Here is a 22336-nt window from a genome sequence, read left to right on the forward strand (position 1 = left end):
GACCTTTCCTCCCTAGCGATAACAGATAACATCTAGGCCTTGGTTGTATTTCAGCTCTCAGCCCATAAAAGCAGCAAAACCAGGTGGGCGAAGCCAGGACCAGCTGCGATAACTATTGACCCTCTGTTCCTGGCACCAACCAATGAGTGGTGACAACAACCCTGAAAGTGTTCACCTAGAAAAGCTGATGACTGTTCTATTGAGATCCTTCCCTAAGACCTCTCCTAAACTCTCAGCCTCTAAAACCCAAGCCTAAGGAATCAGCATCCACTCTTCCTCCCGGGAGCATGCCCCTGCGCATCTCCTAAACTCTAAGGGACCTGAGACTTGCAACCATGGGGCCTGTCTCTAAGGCCCCCTTTCTTCTGACTCACCAGTGAGCTGACAGCAGCCCCACCTTGGCCCATTTCTTTCTCATAATGTTCCTATAGAGCAAAAGCAGCCCCGCCTAGTCTCTCTCCTGTTGCTTCTTCTCTCCTAAGCCCTTCCTTATTTTGCTGCCCCCAGCTTTAATAAACATACTCTCAAAATCACCTGGAATCTTTTCTCAAAATGCTGTGAAACCTTTCCTGCATGAAGTCAAGACCCTCACTGGGGCAGTCCCTGTCTGGTAACAAGGAGAGTCCACAGGCTACTTGACTGTGCTGGCAGAGCTCAGAGTTGAACCCCAGTCTGGTCCTGAAGCCTGCTCTGATTCCATGCTCGCTCTGCAGCTGTGAACAAAGGGTGGCAGTTCAGCTGAAATGGGTCAGGGATGAATGGGAGTGCAAGGCCATCACAAGGGTGTGGCATGGATGGGTGGGTATCAAGGCAGATCTGGGAGTCAGGCCGGGCAGTGCCTGGGGGTGAGGGTCTGCTCCCGTTAATGTTGTCATCCTTTTGCCAAGGCCAGCGATGCAGCTGGACCTTTGTTTCCCTAGGGCTTAGGCACCCTCACCCTCTCCTGACAAACGCTTCTTCCAGGTTTAGCCAATAACTTGTGCAATGGGAGGGTTCAGAGCGCCTTCTAGTGGCCTCCAGGATGTATCAAAGCCTGAAGCCCACGCTGGCCCTGCCCTGTAGTCAGCAACTAGAGCTCCCACCACCCTAAGAGGCTGCTGGCTGGCTCTGGGCTCTGCACTAGAGAATTTAGGACTGGACCCCATCCCTATGCATGTTTTCCTGTATCAGACTCTCTCTTTATCCATTTCCACTTGGTCCCCAGTCTCTCAGTCCATCTCAGCCCATCTTGGCCATACCAGTCTCAGCCTCCCTCAGTCTCACTCTGTCCCCTAGCAGGACAGATGAGCTGAAACAAAGTAAGGGGTGGCATCCTAAAAAGAACTCTAGGTTCAAAGGATGCTGAGACCTATAAGCTGAGAGAGAAGAGAAAGCTGGGAAGGGGAGTCCAGCCAGGGTGACCTGCGGTATTGTCTCTGGTACCCTGATCTGGGGTGGCATATAAGGCCTGCTGACCAGGCAGGAGCAGGAGCTGCATTCCAGAAGGAATGGTTCAGCCCTAGCTGATTTGGCTCGGTGGATAGAGGCATCGGCCTGCGGATTGAAGGGTCCCAGGTTCAACTCCAGTCAAGGGCACATGCCCGAGTTGTGGGCTCAGTCAGTAGGGGGTGTGCAGGAGGCAGCCGATCAATGATTCTCTCTCATCATTGATGTTTCTCTCTCTCTCTCCCTCCCTCTCTGAAATCAATAAAATATATATATATATTTTTTAAAGGAATGTTTCAGGCCCTGGTTCTTAGTCCCAGGAGGGGAACTAGATTCCAGGAGAAGGGGCAGGAGAATAAAGCCCAAAGCGGTGCATAGGAGCCACGCTTTGGTGCTGAGAGAACCCACTGAGGCCGCAGGAAAGACCTGGCCCCTGATTACCTGCTCTCTAGCCCTCTTACTCCCTCCTCTCACACTCTGAATAGAGCATAGGCCAGGCAACTTTACAGCATCCAGAATACTTTTATTGCCATAATCAAGATACAGCCTGCTCAGAGCCCGATACGGGGCCCACCACTCAGGAACACAGGGAGAGACCGATGCTGGGTATGTACACAACAGAGAAAATCCGGCTCCAAAGAAACCTGTGGGAGGGCAGCCTCCAGTCCAGCCTGATTGTGGTTTTGGGCCCTCACCCCAGAGGCTAGAACCAAGTCTTGGCCTATAGCTGTTGCCCACTCAGAGATGACTGCCGAAAGGCAGATACAGACTCCAGCCCTGCTATCATAGGAAGACCCATGCCAAGCATGTCAAACTCGCAGCCCACAGGCCACATGCCTCGTTTATTTGGCCCATGTTAGCCTTTGAGTTTGTCATGCTTGACCCATGCAGCATCTGGGGGCAGACAGGAACCCCACCGGGGGGCTCCAAGGCACCTGGCTCTCACAGGGGCCCACAAACTTCCTGAACTAGTCCCTGAAGACTGAACACCACTGTGCTGCCTGGTGGAGGTAGGTGCTGGGCAGGGTGGGCAGGAGCCCAACCTCCTCTCAGCCCTGTGCCGGCCCACTTGGGTCCTAGAGAAACCCTATGGCAGGGTGACAATATGGTGATGGGGTTAGTAAGAGGTCAGGTTAGGGAAGCTCTGAGTCACCTTGGTCTGCTCTTGAGCTCTCTTTCTTCATTAGGATCTAAAAGGCCATGGCACTGAGTCCTGCTCTCATCCCTGAATAGCAGTCCCAGGGTGAAGAGAGCCAGCATCGATACTGTCGGCCGGCAATAGCCCAACTAGGGGATCAGAGCTCCTGGGATACAGCCTGCAGATCTGGCGGGGGGGGGGGGGGGGACATCTGTTGCCTAATCTTCAGACTGTTCTTGGAGGTGAGGGAGGTAGGAGTGAATGCCCCACAGCCTGGGAACCACAAAAAACACAACCCACCCCTGCCTGCAGGGGGAAACGGGCTGCCCCCAGAAAGCCACAATTAGGCTGTTGTGCAGCGAGGCCACAGGGAAGTCAGCAGCTCCAGCTACCTGTGACCAGTGGCAGCTGTACCTGTGGCCAGCCTGTGGGAAGGATCACCCTAGGGACAAGGAGCCCATCGCTGGGAAATTTGGGGGCAGGGACCACAGCTCAGTGATATCCCTCACAGGAAGTCTGAGGGGCCAGGGCCTAGTGGGCAATGTGAACTGGCCACAGGAGTAGAAGGAACACATGGACCCTGAGTTGGGGTATTAGATCCAGGGGCAGCCAATCCACCTGCTGCCAGTCCTGAGGTCACAACGATTCCATCAGCAGCAGCATTCTCTCCATTAAGAGTCCCTTGAGTGAGTCCAGACTATTTCTTCCTTCCTCACTCCCAGAGAAAGGATAAGAAACGGCCCTTCCCAATGGCAGATGTTTCATAACCCAAGACGTATGGCCTTGGAAGGTCAGTTACAAACTGCTAAACTTATGGACCACGGCAGCCCGGGAGGTCAAGAGAAGCAGCTATGGCCAAGCCATCCCACTGCCCTGCCTGGCACAAGAATCAGGGCCCAAGGAGTAGGAATTTCAGGTAGGCCAGGGTAGTGGCATTGGCCAGCATCTCAATGTGCTCGCTGCCTGGCAGCTCTTGCAGTGAGACCTGGTGTTCCTGGTGGTTGCGCCAGGTCTGGCACTGCAGGGCACTCTGCAAGTTCACAGTGCCATCGCCATCACCAAAGTAGATTTTAGGGTCACGGTCTGGGAAACTCTCATAGTAGAAGGAATCTGGTGTGGGGACACCAGTGCCATAGAGGCAGTGCAGTGGCACGCCAGGTGGCACCATGGCTTCAACCAGCCCCTCCGTGTCCTGCCGCATGAGCCAGCCGTCTTCGAAGCCAATGTCCTGGAAGAACTGGCGATAGTCGCGCAATGTGTAATTGGTCGTGGATGTGCGTACAAAGACCTTCTCAGATGACCAGGTATAGTTGTAGGGCAGCAGCCAGCTGGTAGAGACAGCAGTCCGCTGCTGCTCCCGGATCTTTAGGGGACTAATGACTGGGATCCGGTTGTTGTCCCCTGCAGGGAGAGGGCTCCAGTCAGTCAGTGCTCAGGAATGCAAGCTGGCTGGGCACCATGTTCACCACCAGGGCCCCTGCTGGACCCCAACCAGTGGCCCAGTCAGCACACCAGTCTCTCGTTATCATTATAACTCCCATGCCTGCATTACCTTTTATTGTTTCCCTGTAATTTTGCTACATCTGGGAAGCACCCAACCAAGACTTATTTCTTTCCTTCTGCATTTCTTCACCAGGGATTTAGGCAACACACACCCACAAGGTGAATTATCACTGGGCCTGTGGGCACTGACCTTATCCAAGGTGAACCAGCAGGTTGTCAGTCCAGAGGCACAATCTTTTTTTTTTATTACAATGAGCTATGCAAATATTTTTATTTTTCTAGGCTTAGAACTGCAGCCAGCCAGTCCTGCCTGTCGCTGACCTGGGCAGCCAGGCCCCCAGGCAGATCTGCAGACTAGAGCAAGAGTCCTTCAAACACAGGAATGCCAACACACCCAGTAGCCAGTGAAAATTCCAGAGGGTGAGTTGGAACTTGGGAATGGGAGCCTCTTGACCCTGTTCAGGACCCATGGCCCACCCATCACTCTACCTCTCAGACTGACCACAGAACCACAGCTCTGCCTGGCAGGCCTGACTCTAAGACTCCTGAGGAAAGGGAAGCCCCCACCTAGGGGTCCATGACTATCACCCTTCCCACCCCAGTCCTGCTCCCAGATTGCCAGGGCCTGAAAGAACAGTCTCCCAGTTTCTGAGGCAAAGCCAATCCAGGGTCACTACTGGGTGTGACCTGATCACAACAATCAGTTGACCAACAAGCAGATCAGGCAGTGCCGGTGACTTGAGGAAGAAAGCTCACCAGATGGTTGGCACAGCCCTGTGGGCACTGACCTTATCCAAGGTGAACCAGCAGGTTGTCAGCCCAGAGGCACAATCCTGGTTTATGGCTCCTAAAGTGAGGGGCCATGGGGCTCACACCAGTTCTGGCAGAGGGATGGAAGCCCTACGACTGTAGTTGGCAAATTCTGACAGTCATGAAAATGCAGGTGGCCCTGGCTGGTGTGGCTTAGTTGGGTGTTGTCTTGTGCACTGAAAGGTTGTCAGTTCAATTCCCAGTCAGCACCCAACCAAGGGTTGTAGGCTCGATCCCCGGTAGGGGGCATGCAGGAGGTGGCTGATCCATGTTTCACTCTCACATGGATTTTCTATCTCTCTCTCCCTCTTCCTTCTTCTCCCATTAAAAAAAAAAATCAATTAAAATATTTAAAACAAAAAATAAAATTCAGGTAAATTGGGGAGAAATGGAATGGGGAAAAAGGTGACTTTCCCAACTGCCTAGCAGCAGGCCCAAACAGATCTGCACCTGCTTCCTCCTTGTGTTGCCAACAGAGGTTCTGAGCTGCTGCACATGGAGGTGCAACTCATAAACAGGAAGCTATAGTCTAGCCTTCCTTTTCTGAGGCAAAGGTGGAAATGAAAAAGTGAGTATGAGGATAGGGGAGAGGGAGAAGGTTCCCCCAAAGAACTCTGGGTCAAACCAAGTTAGACAGCCAGGCCTGAGCACAGTGTGTGTACACAAGTGCACAAGCAAGCACCTGCATGACCAAGAGCTATGTCCATGTGCATGCTGTAAGAAAGTTACGCAGATAACAAAGGTCCTCATCTAGAGAGGGGACATTATTTGGAAAAGAATACCATTCTGGAGAAAGAAGGGTTCCCCAGGAGGACATTGTAGAGGGAAAGAGAGGGTGCCACCCCCAACACCAGCCCCCCATGCTGGACCAGGCAGTCTCTTACCTGAGGCCAGGACGCGAAAGGTCTTGGCCACGCCCCCCCAGGGCGCACCCAGTGCCACGAAGGCACGGATATACTTGTCCTTCCAGGCCTGTGGCTGTCGCTGCAGAAAGTAGAGCGTGTACATGTTGCCCATGCTGTGGGCAACCAGCACCACGGGGCCCCCATACAGCTGGTGCATCTCCTCGATCATCTCCCGGAGGGCCAGGAAGTAGGGCCCATTTTCATCTGCAGGCCAGAGCCAGGCGGGAGTCAGGCGGGAAGGGTCCTGGGGCCTGAACTATGATTTTCTCAGGCCAGACCCAGGACTAGGAGAAGATGCTAAAATTCAAGTAAGAGTAATATGGTTTCCCCTCCCGTTCAATGAAGGTAGGAAACAAAGGGGCTCCTTCTCCCCTCTTCAGATTCACTATCTCTCTCCACGGCTCAGAGGCCCAGAAATCCTGGGGTGACAAATGGGGAAAGACAGGACAGATTGACCAGGAGTAGGGGAGAGCCCAGGGCCTATAGTGACTGTGACCCCTTGTCTCCACCTCCCATGACCTCAGGGGAAAACAGGGTGATCACTTACTTGGAGCTCGGCGCCAGTCATAAGGGGCCCCCCGGACGTCCTCACCCCTTGTGTAGCCCCAGCTCACAAGGCTCTCTACCATGGTGTGGAAATAGGAACCTAATCACAGAAATGTATAGGATTAGTCCTGACTGGTGTGGTTCAGTTGGTTGAGCGTTGTCCCATGTCCCAAGAGGTCACCAGTTCGATTCATGGTCAGGGCACAAGCTGGGTTGCAGGCTCCATCCCCAGAAGGGGGCGTGCAGGAGGCAGCCAATCAATATTTTTCTCTTTCTCCCTCTTCCTTCTTCTCTCTAAAGTAAAAAAAAAAAAGAAAAAAAAAAAGAGCCCTAGCCGGTTTGGCTCAGTAAATAAAGCGTCAGTCTACGGACTGAAAGGTCCCAGGTTTGATTCCGGTCAAGGGCATGTACCTCAGTTGCAGGTTCCCCGGCCCTAGTCAGGGTAAGTGCAGAAAGCAACCAATCAATGTCTCTCTCACATCGATGTTTCTCTCTCCCTCTCCCTTACACTCTCTCTAAAAATCAATGGAAAAATATCCTCTGCTGAGGGTTAACAAAACAAAAAAAAAAAGAAAGAAATGCATAGGATTACAGAGGGTACTGCCAGTGCCAGCCAGCCACCTAGAACATGCCTGCCAAGGACACTGTGACATTACTGCAGGGAGGTCCCTGAAGGAGTGCTCTCTGCACACACTGATCAGAGAACCGCTCTGCCTTCAAATTGAGTGGTTCCTCCCACACTAGGAGTCCAGCAAAACCTCCAGCCTCATTCCCCAGAGAGCATGAGAAGGGCTACATACCCACACTGCTTTTGCTGGGATCCAGGAACTCCAGTGAGAAGGTCTGCCCAAAGCCAGGGACATGCACATCCACACCATCAGGAAACTGGGTGGCCCGGGACGTCCTGTTGTAGACCAGCCTGTCAGAAGGGAATACTGAGCTGGTGACCCAGTGTTGGCACTGAATTTGAGTCCCAATACTGCCCTGTGTCCTGAGCCACACTCCCTTCTCATCCTCAGGTTTGGTCACTTGTACAAGGGAGACCAAAAATTAAATGGGGGTTCAGAGCTAGTCACTGACGATTGTTTCTGTGGATTGTTCTGAGCTAAGGACAATTTTAGCTGCCCCTCCCTTTAACTTGAATTAGGGTCCTTGCCCATAATAATTATCATTAATTATATGGTAGGGAAAACTTCTATTTACTAAACACTTGTTCTTATCATTCTGTAATGATCCATTAAAACCCCCAGGGCACCTTACCTCAACCCTAGCTCTTCTATCTTATATACCCACAGGAGGCCCAGTGCACAAAAGTATGCACATGAAAGAAAATTCATTAGAAGAAATATTTTAATATTGCTATTCACTCTTTCTCTGTAATAGAAGTGTCAGAGATGAAAGAAAATTAGTGAAATGTATATGAATATATAAATTGATTAATAAATAAATAACAACATGATATAACAACAAAGACATCATATAAAAACAACATTGATAAAAACAATGACTGATAAATTGATTAAACTTATTCTAACACTGAGGCCAGTGTTAGATGGGGACAAATCAATTCTTAGAATCATAACAACCTCTCCTCTGCAGATCCTGTTAATACTTCAGTTTCGATTATATTAGTTTGCAATCTTTTGGTAATAAATCTAGTATCATTACAAAGACCCCATTTACTATTAAGATTTCTCAGTAGCATGATGATTGATCCTACTTTCAATTCTAATTTATGACACAGCATTCCCGAAGGAGTAATACTTTTAAGAAATTCTATGGGAAAATTTTCCTTTTCAGCATCATCCGTTGAATCTAGTATTATTGTCGATTACACTGCCGTCTCTGAGACTTAATGTAATATCCGTTCCCCAGCCTTTCTCACCATGTGGGAAAAGAATAGGATACGCCATTGCATCTAATATAGGAAAAAGGATACTGATTTGTTTCATTTTAGTGGCATTCGGATTATTGGAATCTGGTTTACAATGAATGAGCAAGTCCCTTTCAAAAGGAGGTCCTCCATCTTCATTTCTGAATATGACAGCAACTTCGGTTACACGGGGATAATTATATCTACCCAGATAACTGTTACGATAGTATTTAATTGCTATTGTTACTTCCGTGAGATGCCGTCGCTTTCTTTCAGCTTCAGAATGTCAACAAAAACAACCAAATTCACGATCAACAATGACAGATCGAAACACACGCGTGCGATTGACACCAGCAAGAACTTTATATGTATCGCACATGTGTGAGTCAACTTAGCCTTTTATAGATATAGAACAAACTTGCTTAATTAAACCTGCTTTCTGATGTAGCTAAACTTTTTCCAGCCCAGTGAAGCACCCCAACTTCTCTTTCAGGTAATTGTCAGCAGTAAATATCAACATGAAGCAGATTATTATTGTAGATCACACAGGGAGAACAAAGGGTAAAATATTTAAATGCAGCAGTGTTTGACTATATTCTGCGCAGTGAGAAAGCCTGAAGTCATTTTCAAGGTCCACCATTTCTTACTTCTTTTCAGTTGGGTCAAGTTTCTAAATCTCCATTTTCCAGCTAATGGAAAGAAAATAGGATTCCACCGAGTCTCCTTTCTACCTACTCCAGGACTTCTGTGAGAATCAAATGAGATGAGGCACAGGAAAACACTTCACAGACATTTGGTTACAGTGTAAAGTGTTTAGACCTGAGGCTAGTGGTCACTAGGGAGAGGAAGCCAGGTGTTGCTACTTGATGTCATTACCTGGACGGTCACAGTCATACATTCAGCATTTTAGCCTTTTATATAGATCGATGTTCTCTTTCTGTCTCTGACTCTCTCATGTATGTGGGGTTCCCATACATACATATGTATTAAATTCACTTATTTTCTATTTGATTAGACCAGCCAAAAGAACCTTGAGAGTAAAGTTTGTTGCTCCCCAAGATAACAAAGCAAATTTATAAAGCACAGATCAGAGTGAGGACCCTCTCCAAGACCTACTTTAAAGACCGACCCTGACGTGACCGTTTGGCTCAGTGGATGGAGCGTCAGCCTGAGGACGGAAGGGTCCAGGTTCGATTTTGGTCAAGGGCACATACCTTAATTGCAGGCTCCTCCCCAGCCCTGGTCGGGGCTCATGCAGGAGGCCACCAATCGATGTGTTTCTCTCACATCAATATTTCTCTCTGTCTTTCCTTCTCTCTTCCACTTTCTCCAAAAAATCAATGAAAAAAAAATATCCTCAGGTGAGGATTAAAAATAAGTTAATTAATTAATTAATTAAAATAAAATAAAAAAATAAAGACTGACCCTGCAAACCCTGGCTGGGTCATTTGGTTAGAGCCGTGGTCGGCAAACTGCGGCTCATGAGCCACATGTGGCTCTTTGTCCCCTTGAGTGTGGCTCTTCCACAAAATACCATGGCCTGGGCGAGTCTATTTTGAAGAAGTGGCATTAGAAGAAGTTTAAGTTTAAAAAATTTGGCTCTCAAAAGAAATTTCAATCATTGTACTGTTGATATTTGGCTCTGTTGACTAATGAGTTTGCCGACCACTGGGTTAGAGCATCATCCTGATATGTCAAAGTTGCAGGTTCAATCCCCAGTCAGTTCACATAAAGAATCAACCAATGAATGAGTAAATAAGTGGAACAACAAATCAATCTCTCTCTCTCTCTTCCTCTCTCTCAAATCAAATTTTTATAAAGGAACCCAGGACACTTCTCCTCAATGTCACCCACCCCAGAATGCAGGTCTTAGTTCCGTTTGGAAGAGGGAAGCACTAGGCCTGGCTCTGCCATGAACATCACACTTGACCCCAAAAGGCAACCTAACTTCACAGGCTCCCATCGCTCCATCTCTATGGATCCAGCTCCTACAAGCCACCACTATACATCACAGGGCAAAGGAGATGATGAGAGCAACACATAACAGAACCAGACAGAGAGACACCCCCACCCCACCTCAGTGGCTGCTGTGGGGGTAGACAGACCAAGCCTAGAGAAATGATGGGCAAAGGGTGTGGGCAACAGGAGGAAGGCCTTATGCCAAACCAGGAATCCTGCTCTGGCCTCCCCAATCACAAGAAGGCAAAAGTGCCCAAGAAAACACAAGCTAGACAAGCAGTCCCAGATGATCCTGAGTCCCACCCCATCTTAAAGATTAGCTACAGAAAGCTGACAGGATTCCCAACATTAACCCAAATAATAGGTCCTGGTGACCTACTCTCTCAAGGGCAATCTGTAGATCACCCCATTGGCCACTCAGCAAAGTGCAGAAAATTGTTCTGGAAAGCCAAGGTAGCTCTGTGCCAGATGAAAGTCAAACAGGTCAGAGGAGCAATGAAGGTAGATAAGCCCCTCTTGGTGTTATCCAGCACCTCCGATTGGCAGTAACTGAGACCATGTCTCTGGTACAAAAATAGAAATGCAGATCAACAGCCCAGAAATGCTCTGATGACAAACACACACAGAAGAGGAAAGAGTCAACAAAACAGGCATCTTAACGGAAAGGGCAGGGTGCCTGCAGAGACAGCTAGTGTATCTCCAAGAAAAAAAGTTTAATTTGTTAGATTCCATTCAGCTGGAACGTTTTTTTTTTAGCACCAGCTGGATTCCAGGTTCTACCGCTATAAAGATAAAAGAGATAGAGTCCCTACCTCAGGGAGCTCAGTCTGAGAGGGAAACTTAGCCTCAGGGTCATACAATTCTGGGTTTCAATCCTGGTTTTGCCCCTTATTAGCTGAGTGACCTTGGCAATTTTGTAACTGATCTGAGATTCCAGCTGTCCTATACTATAAAACTGGTTTATAAACAGCACCTCTTTCATAGAGTTGCTATGAGACTAAATGAGCCTGGCTGGTGTGACTCGTGACTCAGTGGTTGAGCATCGACCTATGAAATAGGAGGTCACGGTTCAATTCCAAGTCAGGGCACATGCCCAGGTTGCATGCTTGAACCCCAATGGGGGCATGCAGGAGGCAGCCAATTAATGATTTTCTGTCATCATTGATGTTTTTCCTCTCCCTTCCTCTCTGAAATCAATCAATTAATCAATATATATATATATTATTTTTTTAAAAAAGACTAAATGAAAGAAAGTATATAAAATGTACAGTGTCTGTATTCAATAAGCAGTAATTCTTATTATTGGGAAGCATCCTTGGAAACAAAGTTTGATGAGTTAGAGAAAACAGGCATGTGGCATGGGGAGTAGGAGAGATTAACAGCTCTGGAGAGTGGCAGGGACCTGCTCGGGATTTAAAAGGTGAATGGGGCGGGGAGAAGGTGGGGTTGGCCAATGTTGTTCAGTGGTTAGAGTGTCAGCTCATGCACTGAATGGTCATGGGTTTGATTCCCAGTCAAGGGCACATACCTGGGTTGCAGGTTCAATTCCCAATTCTGTCAGGGCCCATTTGGGGGGCAACTGATCAATTTTTCTCTCTCACATCAGCATTCCTCTCTCTCTCCCTCTCTCTCTCTCACTTCCCTCCTCCCTCCTTCCTTCCCACTCTCTCTAAAAATCAACGGAGAGGCCCTAGCTGGTCTGGCTCAGTAGATAGAGCGTCCACCTTTGGACTAAAGGGTCTGGGGTTCAAGTCTAGGCAAGGGCAGGCTCCTTGGTTGCAGGCTCCTCCTGGGCCTGGGCCTGGGCCTTGGTCAGGGCTCCTGCAGGAGGCGACAATTGATGTGTTTCTCTCACATAGATGTTTCTGTCTTTCCTTCTCTCTTCTACTCTCCCTGAGAATCAATGAAAGAATATCCTCGGGTGAGGATTAACAAAATCAATGGGGGGAAAATATCCTTGGGTGAGGATTAACAACAAAAAAGGTGAATGGGAGGGAATTTAGCAGGCAAAGGGTATAGAGGTAAATTCCAGGCTGAAAGAACAGCATCTGCAAAAGCATGGAGACATGGCATACCAGGGAGAACAAGCAGCTGGAGGGGCAGGTGTGGCCAACCCAGAGGCAAGGGAAGGGGTGAGGGCCCTGTTGCGGCTATGCACAGGGGCTGGAGCACAGAAACCACAAGTAGGGCTCAAAGCACAAGGTGTGGCTTGGAGAGAGTAAGAACAAGAGCAGCAGGAAAGGGAAGAAATTCTGTCTGAGAGACGCAAAGACAGTGCCAAGCAGATTAAGGAAATGGGAAGTGAGAAAGGGGAATGACCTTAGGTCTCTTAGGTGGGGATGAGCTGGAAATGGACTCTGGGGCCTCTGTAGGTTGAGTTGGCGAGCAGCACCCGGCCTGTACCCCAGCTCCCACCTGATATTGTCGATCCAGCAGTCAATGATGACAGGCAGCAGCAGTTCGAGGTTCAGCCAGAGTGTGAAGTAGCTGTCCGTTTTCTTGGAGCAGAGGTAGTGCACGACCTTCGGCTTGTCCAGCTTTGCCTCCAGCTGGTTGCCCAAATCACCAGGCACTATAGTGGGGCACAGAACATGCATGAGGCCCTGGGCCTGACAGACTGGAGACCCTCAAGGCTTGAATCCAAAGGCCTTCTACTGTCCTAGGCAGGGAGGGCTTTGTCCACTCTGACTGGATTGGGAAACGACAGAGCACTGTGCCACTGAACCAGCCAAAAGAGAGACAGGCTTGTAGAGGACGGCAATGAACAGAAACACAATTGAAAGAAGCTCATTTTGGCACCTGCTGACCTACTGAGGTCCCCAGGCTTTGCTAAAGGCCAGAGTCCAGTAAGGTTCCAAAGGAAGACCATCTGCAGAGCCCTAGCAGCTGGGTACACATGGACCAAGCACTGGAGATGGCTACCCTGAAACAACACACCATTCTGGCCATAGCTGGTGTGGGATGGGAGAGACTAGGCCTAAAGGATAACTTCTCTCTACCTGAACTGGCCTATTGAATCTACAAAGAGCCCTGGGGAGCCTTGTGACACTCAAATCTATCCCCATTGCTTCACTGCCCAACGCTCAAGGCCTTTATTTTTATGTTTTTAATCCTCATGTGTTTATTGACGAGAGAGAGAGAGAGAGAGAGAGAGAGAGAGAGAGAGAGAGAAACAGCGATTGGTTGCCTCCTGTGTGCATGCTGACTGGGCATTGACCCTGCAACCTAGGTATGTTTCCTGACCAGGAATCGAACCCGCAGTCTTTTGGTGTATGGGACGACGCTCCAACCAACTAAGCCACCCAACCAAGGTAGCATTCAAGGCCTTTTAGAGTTTATTTACTCCCAGTGACCTTTCAGGCCTCACCTGCTCCCACATGCCATGCTCTCAGCACCTCCCATATTCATCCCTATTTAAGATCCATAATCACTAAGTGAACAACCAGCGCTTGGCTCTCCTTGGCATTCACTGGGCTTGGACTATGAACCCAGCCCTGCAAAGGGCATGCCCTCCCTGTGCACCATCTCACAACGTCCTGGGGGCAGCCACGGGAGGCAGTTTAGAACCTGCCTTCACCTCCTTTCATGATGTGGGTGCAGAAGTGGGGAGTCCCCAGCATGACAGGCTCTGGTTGTCATGCCTGTGGACTGGGCAGGGGAATACAGAGACCTTGGTCATTATCTCCACCAAAGGAAATGGCTGAAAGAGGAAGCCACTAGTTCTGCTTTGTCTGGATGCCTTTCACACTGGACAGGCTGTATGGCCTCTAAAAATAGCAGTGGTCACTTCCTCAGACCTTGTGCCTAGAACTAGGATGAAAGCCATCCACATGCCTTTCACCTCAATTAACACTGGGAGAGAACATCCTTATTATGCCCACTTTATAGATGAGGAGACTGAGTCTGGGAGAGGTAGAAATGGCTTACTACAGTCTCTTCCCCCTGCTCAGGGTCTTCTGTGTCACTTCTCTGACCTCTGCTTCCTCTACTATCCATTTGAGTCCCACCCATAGAGGCTGGTCATCCCTGGATTACTGATCTGTGACCAGGAACAGCTTGTCCACTGCCAGCCATGGGGTTTCCTAGGATTAATACCAACTGCCTCACTCTCTGGGCAGGTTAACATTCCCATTGCTCTGTGACTCTGGGTAGGGACCGAGGCTCCTCTGCTCCAACCTAGGATAACTAAGAACTGAATGACTTAAGAAGTTAGCACCAGCCAAAACCGGTTTGGCTCAGTGGATAGAGCGTCAGCCTGTGGACCGAGGGGTCCCGGGTTTGATTCCGGTCAAGGGCACGTAACTTGGTTGCGGGCACATCCCCAGTAGGAGGTGTGCAGGAGGCAGCTGATCGATGTTTCTCTCTCATCGATGTTTCTAACTCTCTATCCCTCTTCCTTCCTCTCTGTAAAAAAAAATCAATAAAATATATTTAAAAAAAAAAAAAAAAAAAAAAGAAGTTAGCACCAATCCAGGAGAAAAGGCTGCAATCCTTTCATGGACCACACACTTCCCAATGCCACACCCTTTTACTCAGAACTCCTTAGACCCACACATGACTCCCTGCGGGCCCCCAGGATAAAGTTCAGATGACCCAACCAGTCACGAGCCTGAACAATCCACTCCCCTCTACCTCCTCCCTCCCTCCTCCCCACTCCACCCCCCACCAAACCACTCCATTCCAGACAGCCTGGACTCCCTACCTCCTTCCCTCTGATATGTAGTTCCCCGTGCCTGGAACTTTCCTGGCCACAGCTCCAGCTGCATACTCCAGGAAGCCTGCCCTGACTGGGTCAGTGGATTCTCTGTGCTTGCCCAGCACAGACCTCATCTCTGGGGACCATCCTGGAAGCTTAAGGAAGGCAGAACCAAGGGTGCCCAATTCCCATGATTAACCTGGGCCCAGCATCCCCTGAAGCATTTCATGGCCCAGAGCTCCTGGTGGGGGACGCCTTAGGACCAAACTACCTGCCAATCTTACCCATCTGTCATCTGTATCATCCCCATTTGAACACTCCCAGCAAAAAGGCATGGGGATCATGCAAACTCTGTGTAACGTATACCTCAGCAAGCCTCTGCCTTTGGAGTCCTACACAGTAGCTCTAGATGTGACAGTCTGCATGAGGCATCTAAGGCCCCCAAGATAGCAGTCTCATCCCTGCCCACCACCTACCACAAGGAAACGCTGTGACTCCCATACAGTTGTCAGGGGTCAGGACCAAGAAGGGGGTAAGTAAGCAGGAGAGGTCACCTAGCCCCAACATAGTTTAGTCCAAGTAGGTCTGAAAGGATGAGTACAGGCTCCTGGCATCTGTTCATAGCCATTTTCCCACCTCTTACCTCTGCCTTTAGCCAGCCTCCGATTCCCTAGGGCCTCCTCCCTCAGGCCCAATACTACCCATTTGATACGTTTGGGGGGAGCCCTGGTGGCAGGTTAAGACAGTAATCCTTTCCCCAACGAGCTTCCTTTCAGCAATGCCTTCTGAAATGTAAGGGGCTGAAAAGGTCAAGGGAGACAGCCTACTAGTAAAGCCTAAGTCAACACTAAGGCTCCTGGGGGCCAACTCTGGGGCCACCTTACCCCCAAACCGGCCCTCAGGAATGGGGCCAAAGGCCTCCGTCTTTCCAGCTAAAAAAAAGGAGGAGGGGGGGGAATAAGTCGCACAACCACTTCAAAACTGCAACTAAAAGACTAAACGGGGGGTGGGTGGGAAATGGGGATAAGGCAAGACAAGGTTTGGGACTGACGCGGACAGGCAGACGGATGGACTACCGCAAATAACACTACTTACCCCATATTCTACAGGAGAAGGTGACAGAGAGGTTGACCACACCCGCGACCAGTATGGCAGGAGGTGGACGGACCGACCCAAATGACAAGACAGTCATACGTTCCCCTACCTCGTGCTTGGAGCAGATGCAAACCGGGGAGACAGTCCCCCTCACCCCGGTACCCGGTCCTGCCCGACGCACGAGCGAACAGACCCACTACTAGATTCGTGCCTCACCCAGGACCACCGGAGGGGGACGTCCGGTCGGAAGCGCCGGGTCTGCGAGCATCAGGAGGAACAGGAGGCCACCCAGGAGCAGGGCTGCGCGGTGGGGGCAGAGGTGGGGACCCATGGCGCGGGACGGACCAGGCTCCTGGTGCGAGTTCAGAGCTCCTGGCCTGCGCCTAGGCCGGGCGCGGCGACGCGCTTAACCCCGCCGCCGACCGCCTCCCCGGCGGCCGGGCCAATCAGGGCCCAGCTCCAGCAAACGGCCTGCCAATAGGAACTCGCCTCCAGTGTGTCCCGCCCAGTCGGAGCTGGCCGCCGGGCTCTAGCTGGTCGCGGACTTGCTCCCTTGACAGCGCTGCGAGCCGAGCGCATCGATCTGTTCAGGCTCAGCCTGGCTTCCACCCTCTCGCCAGACCCAGCCCGCCACTGCTGGGGACCCAGCCCAGCCCCCCGTACTCCAAGTTTATGCTGCGCAGCCCTCACCCCCGATTCCTGGCGCCTGCCTGACCTGGAATCTGGAACGATCCTGGCTGAGTGCGATTCACGGTCCAGTGATCGCGGCCGCTGAGCGACTCCGGTCACAGCCAAGGGGAAGAAAAGTAAGCCCCAGACAGTTTGACGGCCTTAGGGGGTCAGAGTTGACCAGGACCTTTGCGCAAACCCCCCCCCCCCATTCCGGTTCTTCATACCCAGAGAATATCTGAGTAGTTCAGGCAACACTTTGCCGTCTGCCCTGGGAATTGGATGGGAAGGGGAGAGGCCAAGTCAGCATGTTTCGTTTCTGAGTGAGATGTATGTCCTCCCTTTTTAGGGGCGCGGAGTATGGAGTCACCCTAACAAACGGAGCAGTTCACGGGCAGGGTTGAGAGTGGGCTTGAGCCTTGACCCTGCGCCATGGCTCATCCGCAAGTTCCCTCGCAGAGCGGGAAGGGTATTGGGACCTCCCAGCACAGCAAACCTGGAGATCAAGAGAGGACACAGGCTCCCTGCAGGAGGAATGGGGGCGAACAGAGCGGGCAAAGACTGGACAGGCGGTAATATACAGCACCATGCATCTCTCTGGGAGAGAGGGACCATGTGTTTGGAGATTGGAGGTCTTGATGCTCCACACATTCTCTCCTAAGGGCCAGTCACACCCTGATCAGCAATCTCAAAATCTTTATACCTCCTCTCGCTCCCTCCTTCTTCCTTCCTTCCTCTTAGTCTGTAGCTAACCCTTTCCACTCTCTCCCTGTGCCCCTGAATGAATCTACACACCATCTTCCCCTGTCTCCTATTTTCTTATAGTGAAATACATTGTAAGGTCCAACTATCTCCCACTTCAGGCCCTAGCCTGGGGCCTCCCCCCCGTCCCCAATAATAATAATAATAAAAAAAAAACCCTGCCTCTCTTACCTCCATCCCAGACCTCAGTAGAAGAGTCCCTGGGGAAAAAAAAAAAAAAAAAAAAAAAAGAGTGCTTGAGGACTGATCTGGCAGGCCCAGTGTGGGAAATCATAGAGATCCTTCTGCCAGGGCTTGGGACAGGCAGTAGATTAAAGATCAAGGGTTAAGTGGGGAGAGAACAGGGAACATGACAGTTTGGGCCACTTTGAACCCTGGCACAGTCTGAATGTCTTGTCAGCCCAACAGTCTCAGGCGACCATGGGTCCCTCACAGGGTGGCTCTGTCCTCAGAAGTGGTTCCCAAGGTGCCCCACTCCCACAGGCCCTGCAGGTGATAGGAACAATGGCCATTGGGGGAGTGGGTGCCACGGTTTGGTCAGCAATGACTCATGCTGGCACAGTGGAGAGGAGTCAGAAGGTGAGGGTCCCCCCATTTCACATGACCCAACCATCCACACGATATCTGCAGGAGGAATGGTGTGAAGAGTGGGCAGAAACTTGAAGTCATCCTGGACTCTAGATACCTTCCTGATGCTCAGGCCCACAACCAAGTGGTCATCAAGTCTCCCCAACTCTATCCTCCCGAAGCCAAACTACCCTCATCCCCATTGTTCTCCACATGCCAGATTGACATTATTAAACACTGTCAGGCTCCATCATGCCCACCTAATCCCATGCATGACTCTCCCATTGCATGCATGAGTCAGAGTGAATGAGGACCCTGCTGTGTACCCTGGCTGTCTCCCCCAATTTCCACTCTGGTAGCTCTCTCATCGCCAGCCTCAATGGCTTCCTTGCTGCTTAGAACAGAAAAGCCTCATTCTCCCTCAGGTCTTCTGCACTTGTTGCACTGGGCCTAGTCTGCAGCCTCCACTTTCGAGGACTCAGTTGAGCTCTGCATTTAGGCCTCAGCCCAGACATGACCATTGACTTTGAAGCAGCCCTTGCCTGGCTCCCATTAAGATATAACCACTGGCCCTGGCCAGTGTTGTTCAGTGGTTAGAGTGTCGTCCCATGCACAGAAGGGTCACAGGTTCAATTCCAGGTCAGGGCACATACCCAGGTTTCCGGTTCAATCTCTGGTCGGGGCATGTATGGGAGATAACTAATTGATGTTTCTCTCTCATATCGAGGTTTCTCTCTTTCTCCCTCTCCCATCCTCTCTCTTTAGACTCAATGAGAAAAAAAAAACATATCCTCGGGTGAGGATAAAAATAATAATATGTAATAAATACATATGTATGTATATATAAAATCACTGAAAGAGTAGGGCCCTCACCTGTCCTATTACTGTCCCCCCCTGCACTACTAGTTACCACCAGCACAGTCCCTGGCATACAGCAGGTGCTTAACATTTGTTGAATGAATGAGACCACCCCCTTCTCTACAACACTTCCAGGATAGTAGTATCCTAGTGCCTGTCAGACCTGGAAAAGGGGCAACTCAATCAAGACCAGGGCTTCTGAGCTGGTTTGGTAGCTAGACCTGAGCCCATTTGGAGGTCAACTTCTTTTCCTAAAGCTCATGGCTCAGCAGGCTCCTATTCCTCTGCTGCCAGAGCCTCCCTGGAGTCAAGAGAAGCCAAACACTGACCGATCACGACAGAACCCTGAGGGAACTGGCCTAGGCATCAAGGAAGACTGCCTGGAGCAAGAATTAGAGATGGATCTTGAAGAACGAACAGTAAAAGTTTGTCAAGAAAAAAGAGTGCTCCAGCAGGGAGCAGAGAAGTACAATCACAGCAGTGTGTCTGGAGCACATGGTGGGTGAGAGTGGAACTGAGGTTGAGAGCCCTGAAAACCAAGCTTAAAAACTTGGAGGGGGGGGGGGCGGGAAGAGGGGAAGAGACAAAAAAAGGAAAAGAAAAAATGTGGCCTTTGTCCAGGGAGCCAGGAGCTGCGAAGATTCTCAGCCTGAGAGTGGCGGCCTGGGGTGCGAGGGGGCGGGGTGTCAAGGGCCTTCCCCTTTCACCTCAAGTACAACCTTCCAGTGCGGCTCCTCTTCAAGGAACCTGGATCAAGCGACAGAGTCAGTGCGCCCTCTGGTGGGTACTCAGCGGGGATTCGGCAAAGGGGCGGAGATGGGAACTCCGGGGGAGCCCCGCTCTGGAGGCGGGGAGGTAAGGAAGGGTGGCCTGTTGCTGCTGGGCCCGCTAAGGGTGGGGATGGGCCTGGGACAGCGAGTGTGGATCGCCGCGGGGGACACCGGCTGGCACCCAGCGTCGAATCCTCTCTCACAGCAGGATATTTTCTGGCCAGGGAGGAGGTTTTTACACCACTCCTACTAGACTCCTTGGAGGTCCACGAGACCCGCCACACTCCCTGTCCCAGGCGAGGATCCTCACCCTGGTATCTGCCCATATCAGCGGCAGGAGCGTCCACTGCATTCGCTGCCTTCGTGGCAGGACTTGCCCTTCGGGTCCTGCCACGAAGTGAGGGGAAGAAGCAAGGAAGGGATTCCTAGAGCGAGGCTAGGCTGGAGAGACCAAGTTCCTCTTTCCCAATACCTGGAGTACGATTTGGAAAAGGCATCTGGCAGGACCGTTGGAGCCTCACTCACCCCTCTCGCATACCTTATCTCCGATTCATTCATTCATAATTCGTAAATCCTAGTGGGAGTGAAGTGGGAGACTTATCAGTGAAATACAGATATTTCAAACTACTGTAGGGATCTCTGCTTCAGAGGGAGGTGCCTTGAGGGGGAAATCTGGAGGAAGAGCACTGTTAACCAGGTCAAGGGCGAGTTGTTAGGGAAGTGATGAGATTACTAGTGCAAAGGCTCTGTGGCCCAGGGAAGATGACTATCGCTGGAGGCCGACTAGGCAAGCCGGCCATTCATTCATTAGGTCTTCAGCAACTATAATGCTCCCTAAGTATCTTGGGGGGATTGGTTCCAGGACTCCACTCCTCCTAATGCCCCCATACCAAAATTACCCGGATACTCATATATATAAATGATATATATAAAATGGTGTAGTAGCCCTGGCCAGTGTGGCTCAGTTGGTGAAGCATCACCCTGTGCACTAAAAAACCACTGATTCCGTCCAGTCAGGGCACATACCTTGGTTGTGGTTTAATCCCTGGTCGGGGCACCTATAGGAGGCAACAGATCAATGTTTCTCTCTCACATCGATGTTTCTCTCTCTCCAAAGAACCCTTTTTCTCTCTCCAAAGTCAATAAGAACATAAAAAAAAAAAAAAAATGAACTGGTGTAGTATTTGCCTATAACCTAAGCATGTCCTGACCTGCACTTAAAAAAAAAAAAAAACAACCACAAAACTTTTTTTAAAATCCTCACTCCACCCAGGATGTATGTATGTATGTATGTATTTATTTATTGGAATATTTTTCCATTGACTTTTAGAGAGAGTGGAAGGGAGGAGAGACAGAGAGAGAAACATCGATGTGAGAAACATCAAACATTGCACTGTATCACAAACACCAGTCCGTTGCCTCCTGCACGCCCCTGACTGGGGATCAAACCCAAAACCTGGTTATGTGCCCTGACCCAGAATGGAACCCTCAGTCTTTTGGTTTGTGAGATGATGCTTCCATCCGACTGACCTAGGCTTTAAATCACCTCTAGATTACTTATACCTAATACAGGGTATCCCAAAACGATATCTACACACTTTGAATAATTATAAAGGCAGTGTTTACTAAAATACGTTTCATTTTCAAAATGTAATGGGCCCTAACCGGTTTTGCTCAGTGGATAGAGCGTCGGCCTGTGGACTCAAGGGTCCCAGGTTCGATTCCGGTCAAAGGCACATGCCTGGGTTGCGGGCACATGCCCAGTAGGGAGTGTGCAGGAGGCAGCTGATTGATGTTTCTCTCTCATCGATGTTTCTAACTCTCTATCCCTCTCCCTTCCTCTCTGTAAAAAATCAATAAAATATATTTTAAAAAATGTAATGGAATCTACAGGCATTGTGTGTATATTTTTGGGGACAACTTGTATAATGTAAATGATATGTAAATAATTTTATACTGTATTTTTAGGGAGCAACTTTCTGGAATTTAAAAATATATATATTGATCCGCAGTTGGTTGCATCCACGGATACAGAACCTTGATTTGGGAGGGCCAACTGTACTACGTCCCAGGCTCAGTGAGAGCCGCTGGGAATGAGCCTGTCCTCAAGGATCTGGTGTTCTCATGGGTGGGGGCTGGAGCAGGGAAACAATAAGTGACTTATCTTTAAACATATTTTTTTCATTGATTTTAGCGAGGAAGGGAGAGGGAGAGGGAGAGAAACATCAATGATGAGAATCAATGATCGGCTGCCTCCTGCACGCCCCCTACTGGGGATTAAGCCCATAACCTGGGCATGTGCCCTTGACTGGAGACAAACCCGAGACCCTTTAGTCCGCAGGCTGATGCTCTATCCACTGAGCCAAACCAGCTGGGGCATAAATGACTTATTGTGTTAGAAGTTGGTTTAGTGCTGGGGCAAATAAGATGTGAGAGCCGAATAGAGGACAGGAGTGCGGGTTGCTTAGTAGTAATGGGGTGGTTTGGTAGGACCCATCCTAAGATGAGTAAGACAGATCAATAAAGCAGGGTCCTTAAGGGTATTTTAACTAATTTAGTTTTTCAAGGAGAGTCCAAGCCTCGGGAATTGTCCTGCAGCTGGGGGAGGTCGGACGGAGGCAAGGGGGTTTGCGGGAGCCTCCGCACGCTGCTAGCCCCTTGGCTCAGGTTCACTATCCAGTAGGGACTTGGACACGCATGAAGGGCTCTTCCATGGGAATGCGCTCAGGGCGGCCAGAGATACCACACTGGGAAGGTCTG

At 50.1% G+C, this 22336-nt stretch overlaps 1 protein-coding gene across 5 annotated transcripts; it reads right to left on the minus strand.

Annotated features, from left to right (window-relative positions):
- Window positions 1-1924: 1924 nt before the first annotated feature.
- Window positions 1925-16367, minus strand: PLA2G15 (phospholipase A2 group XV). Of its 5 annotated transcripts, none has more exons than XM_080645676.1 (6): window positions 16167-16367; window positions 12575-12731; window positions 7128-7246; window positions 6329-6427; window positions 5761-5860; window positions 1925-3964 (listed from the first exon to the last, which is right to left on the minus strand). In XM_080645676.1, the coding sequence occupies exons 1-6, from the start codon at window positions 16279-16281 to the stop codon at window positions 3937-3939; spliced, it is 618 nt and encodes a 205-aa protein (XP_080501802.1). In that variant the 5' UTR covers window positions 16282-16367; the 3' UTR covers window positions 1925-3936. The 5 variants fall into 5 exon arrangements, with proteins under 5 accessions (XP_080501802.1, XP_080501800.1, XP_080501799.1 ...); XM_080645674.1 differs by having other exon boundaries at window positions 5761-5985; window positions 15951-16334; XM_080645673.1 differs by having other exon boundaries at window positions 1931-3964; window positions 5761-5985; window positions 7128-7231; window positions 16167-16351.
- Between the last annotated feature and the right edge of the window lie 5969 nt (window positions 16368-22336).

The sequence above is a fragment of the Plecotus auritus genome (genome assembly GCF_963455305.1).
Source record: "Plecotus auritus genome assembly, chromosome: 10".
NCBI lineage: Eukaryota > Metazoa > Chordata > Mammalia > Chiroptera > Vespertilionidae > Plecotus > Plecotus auritus.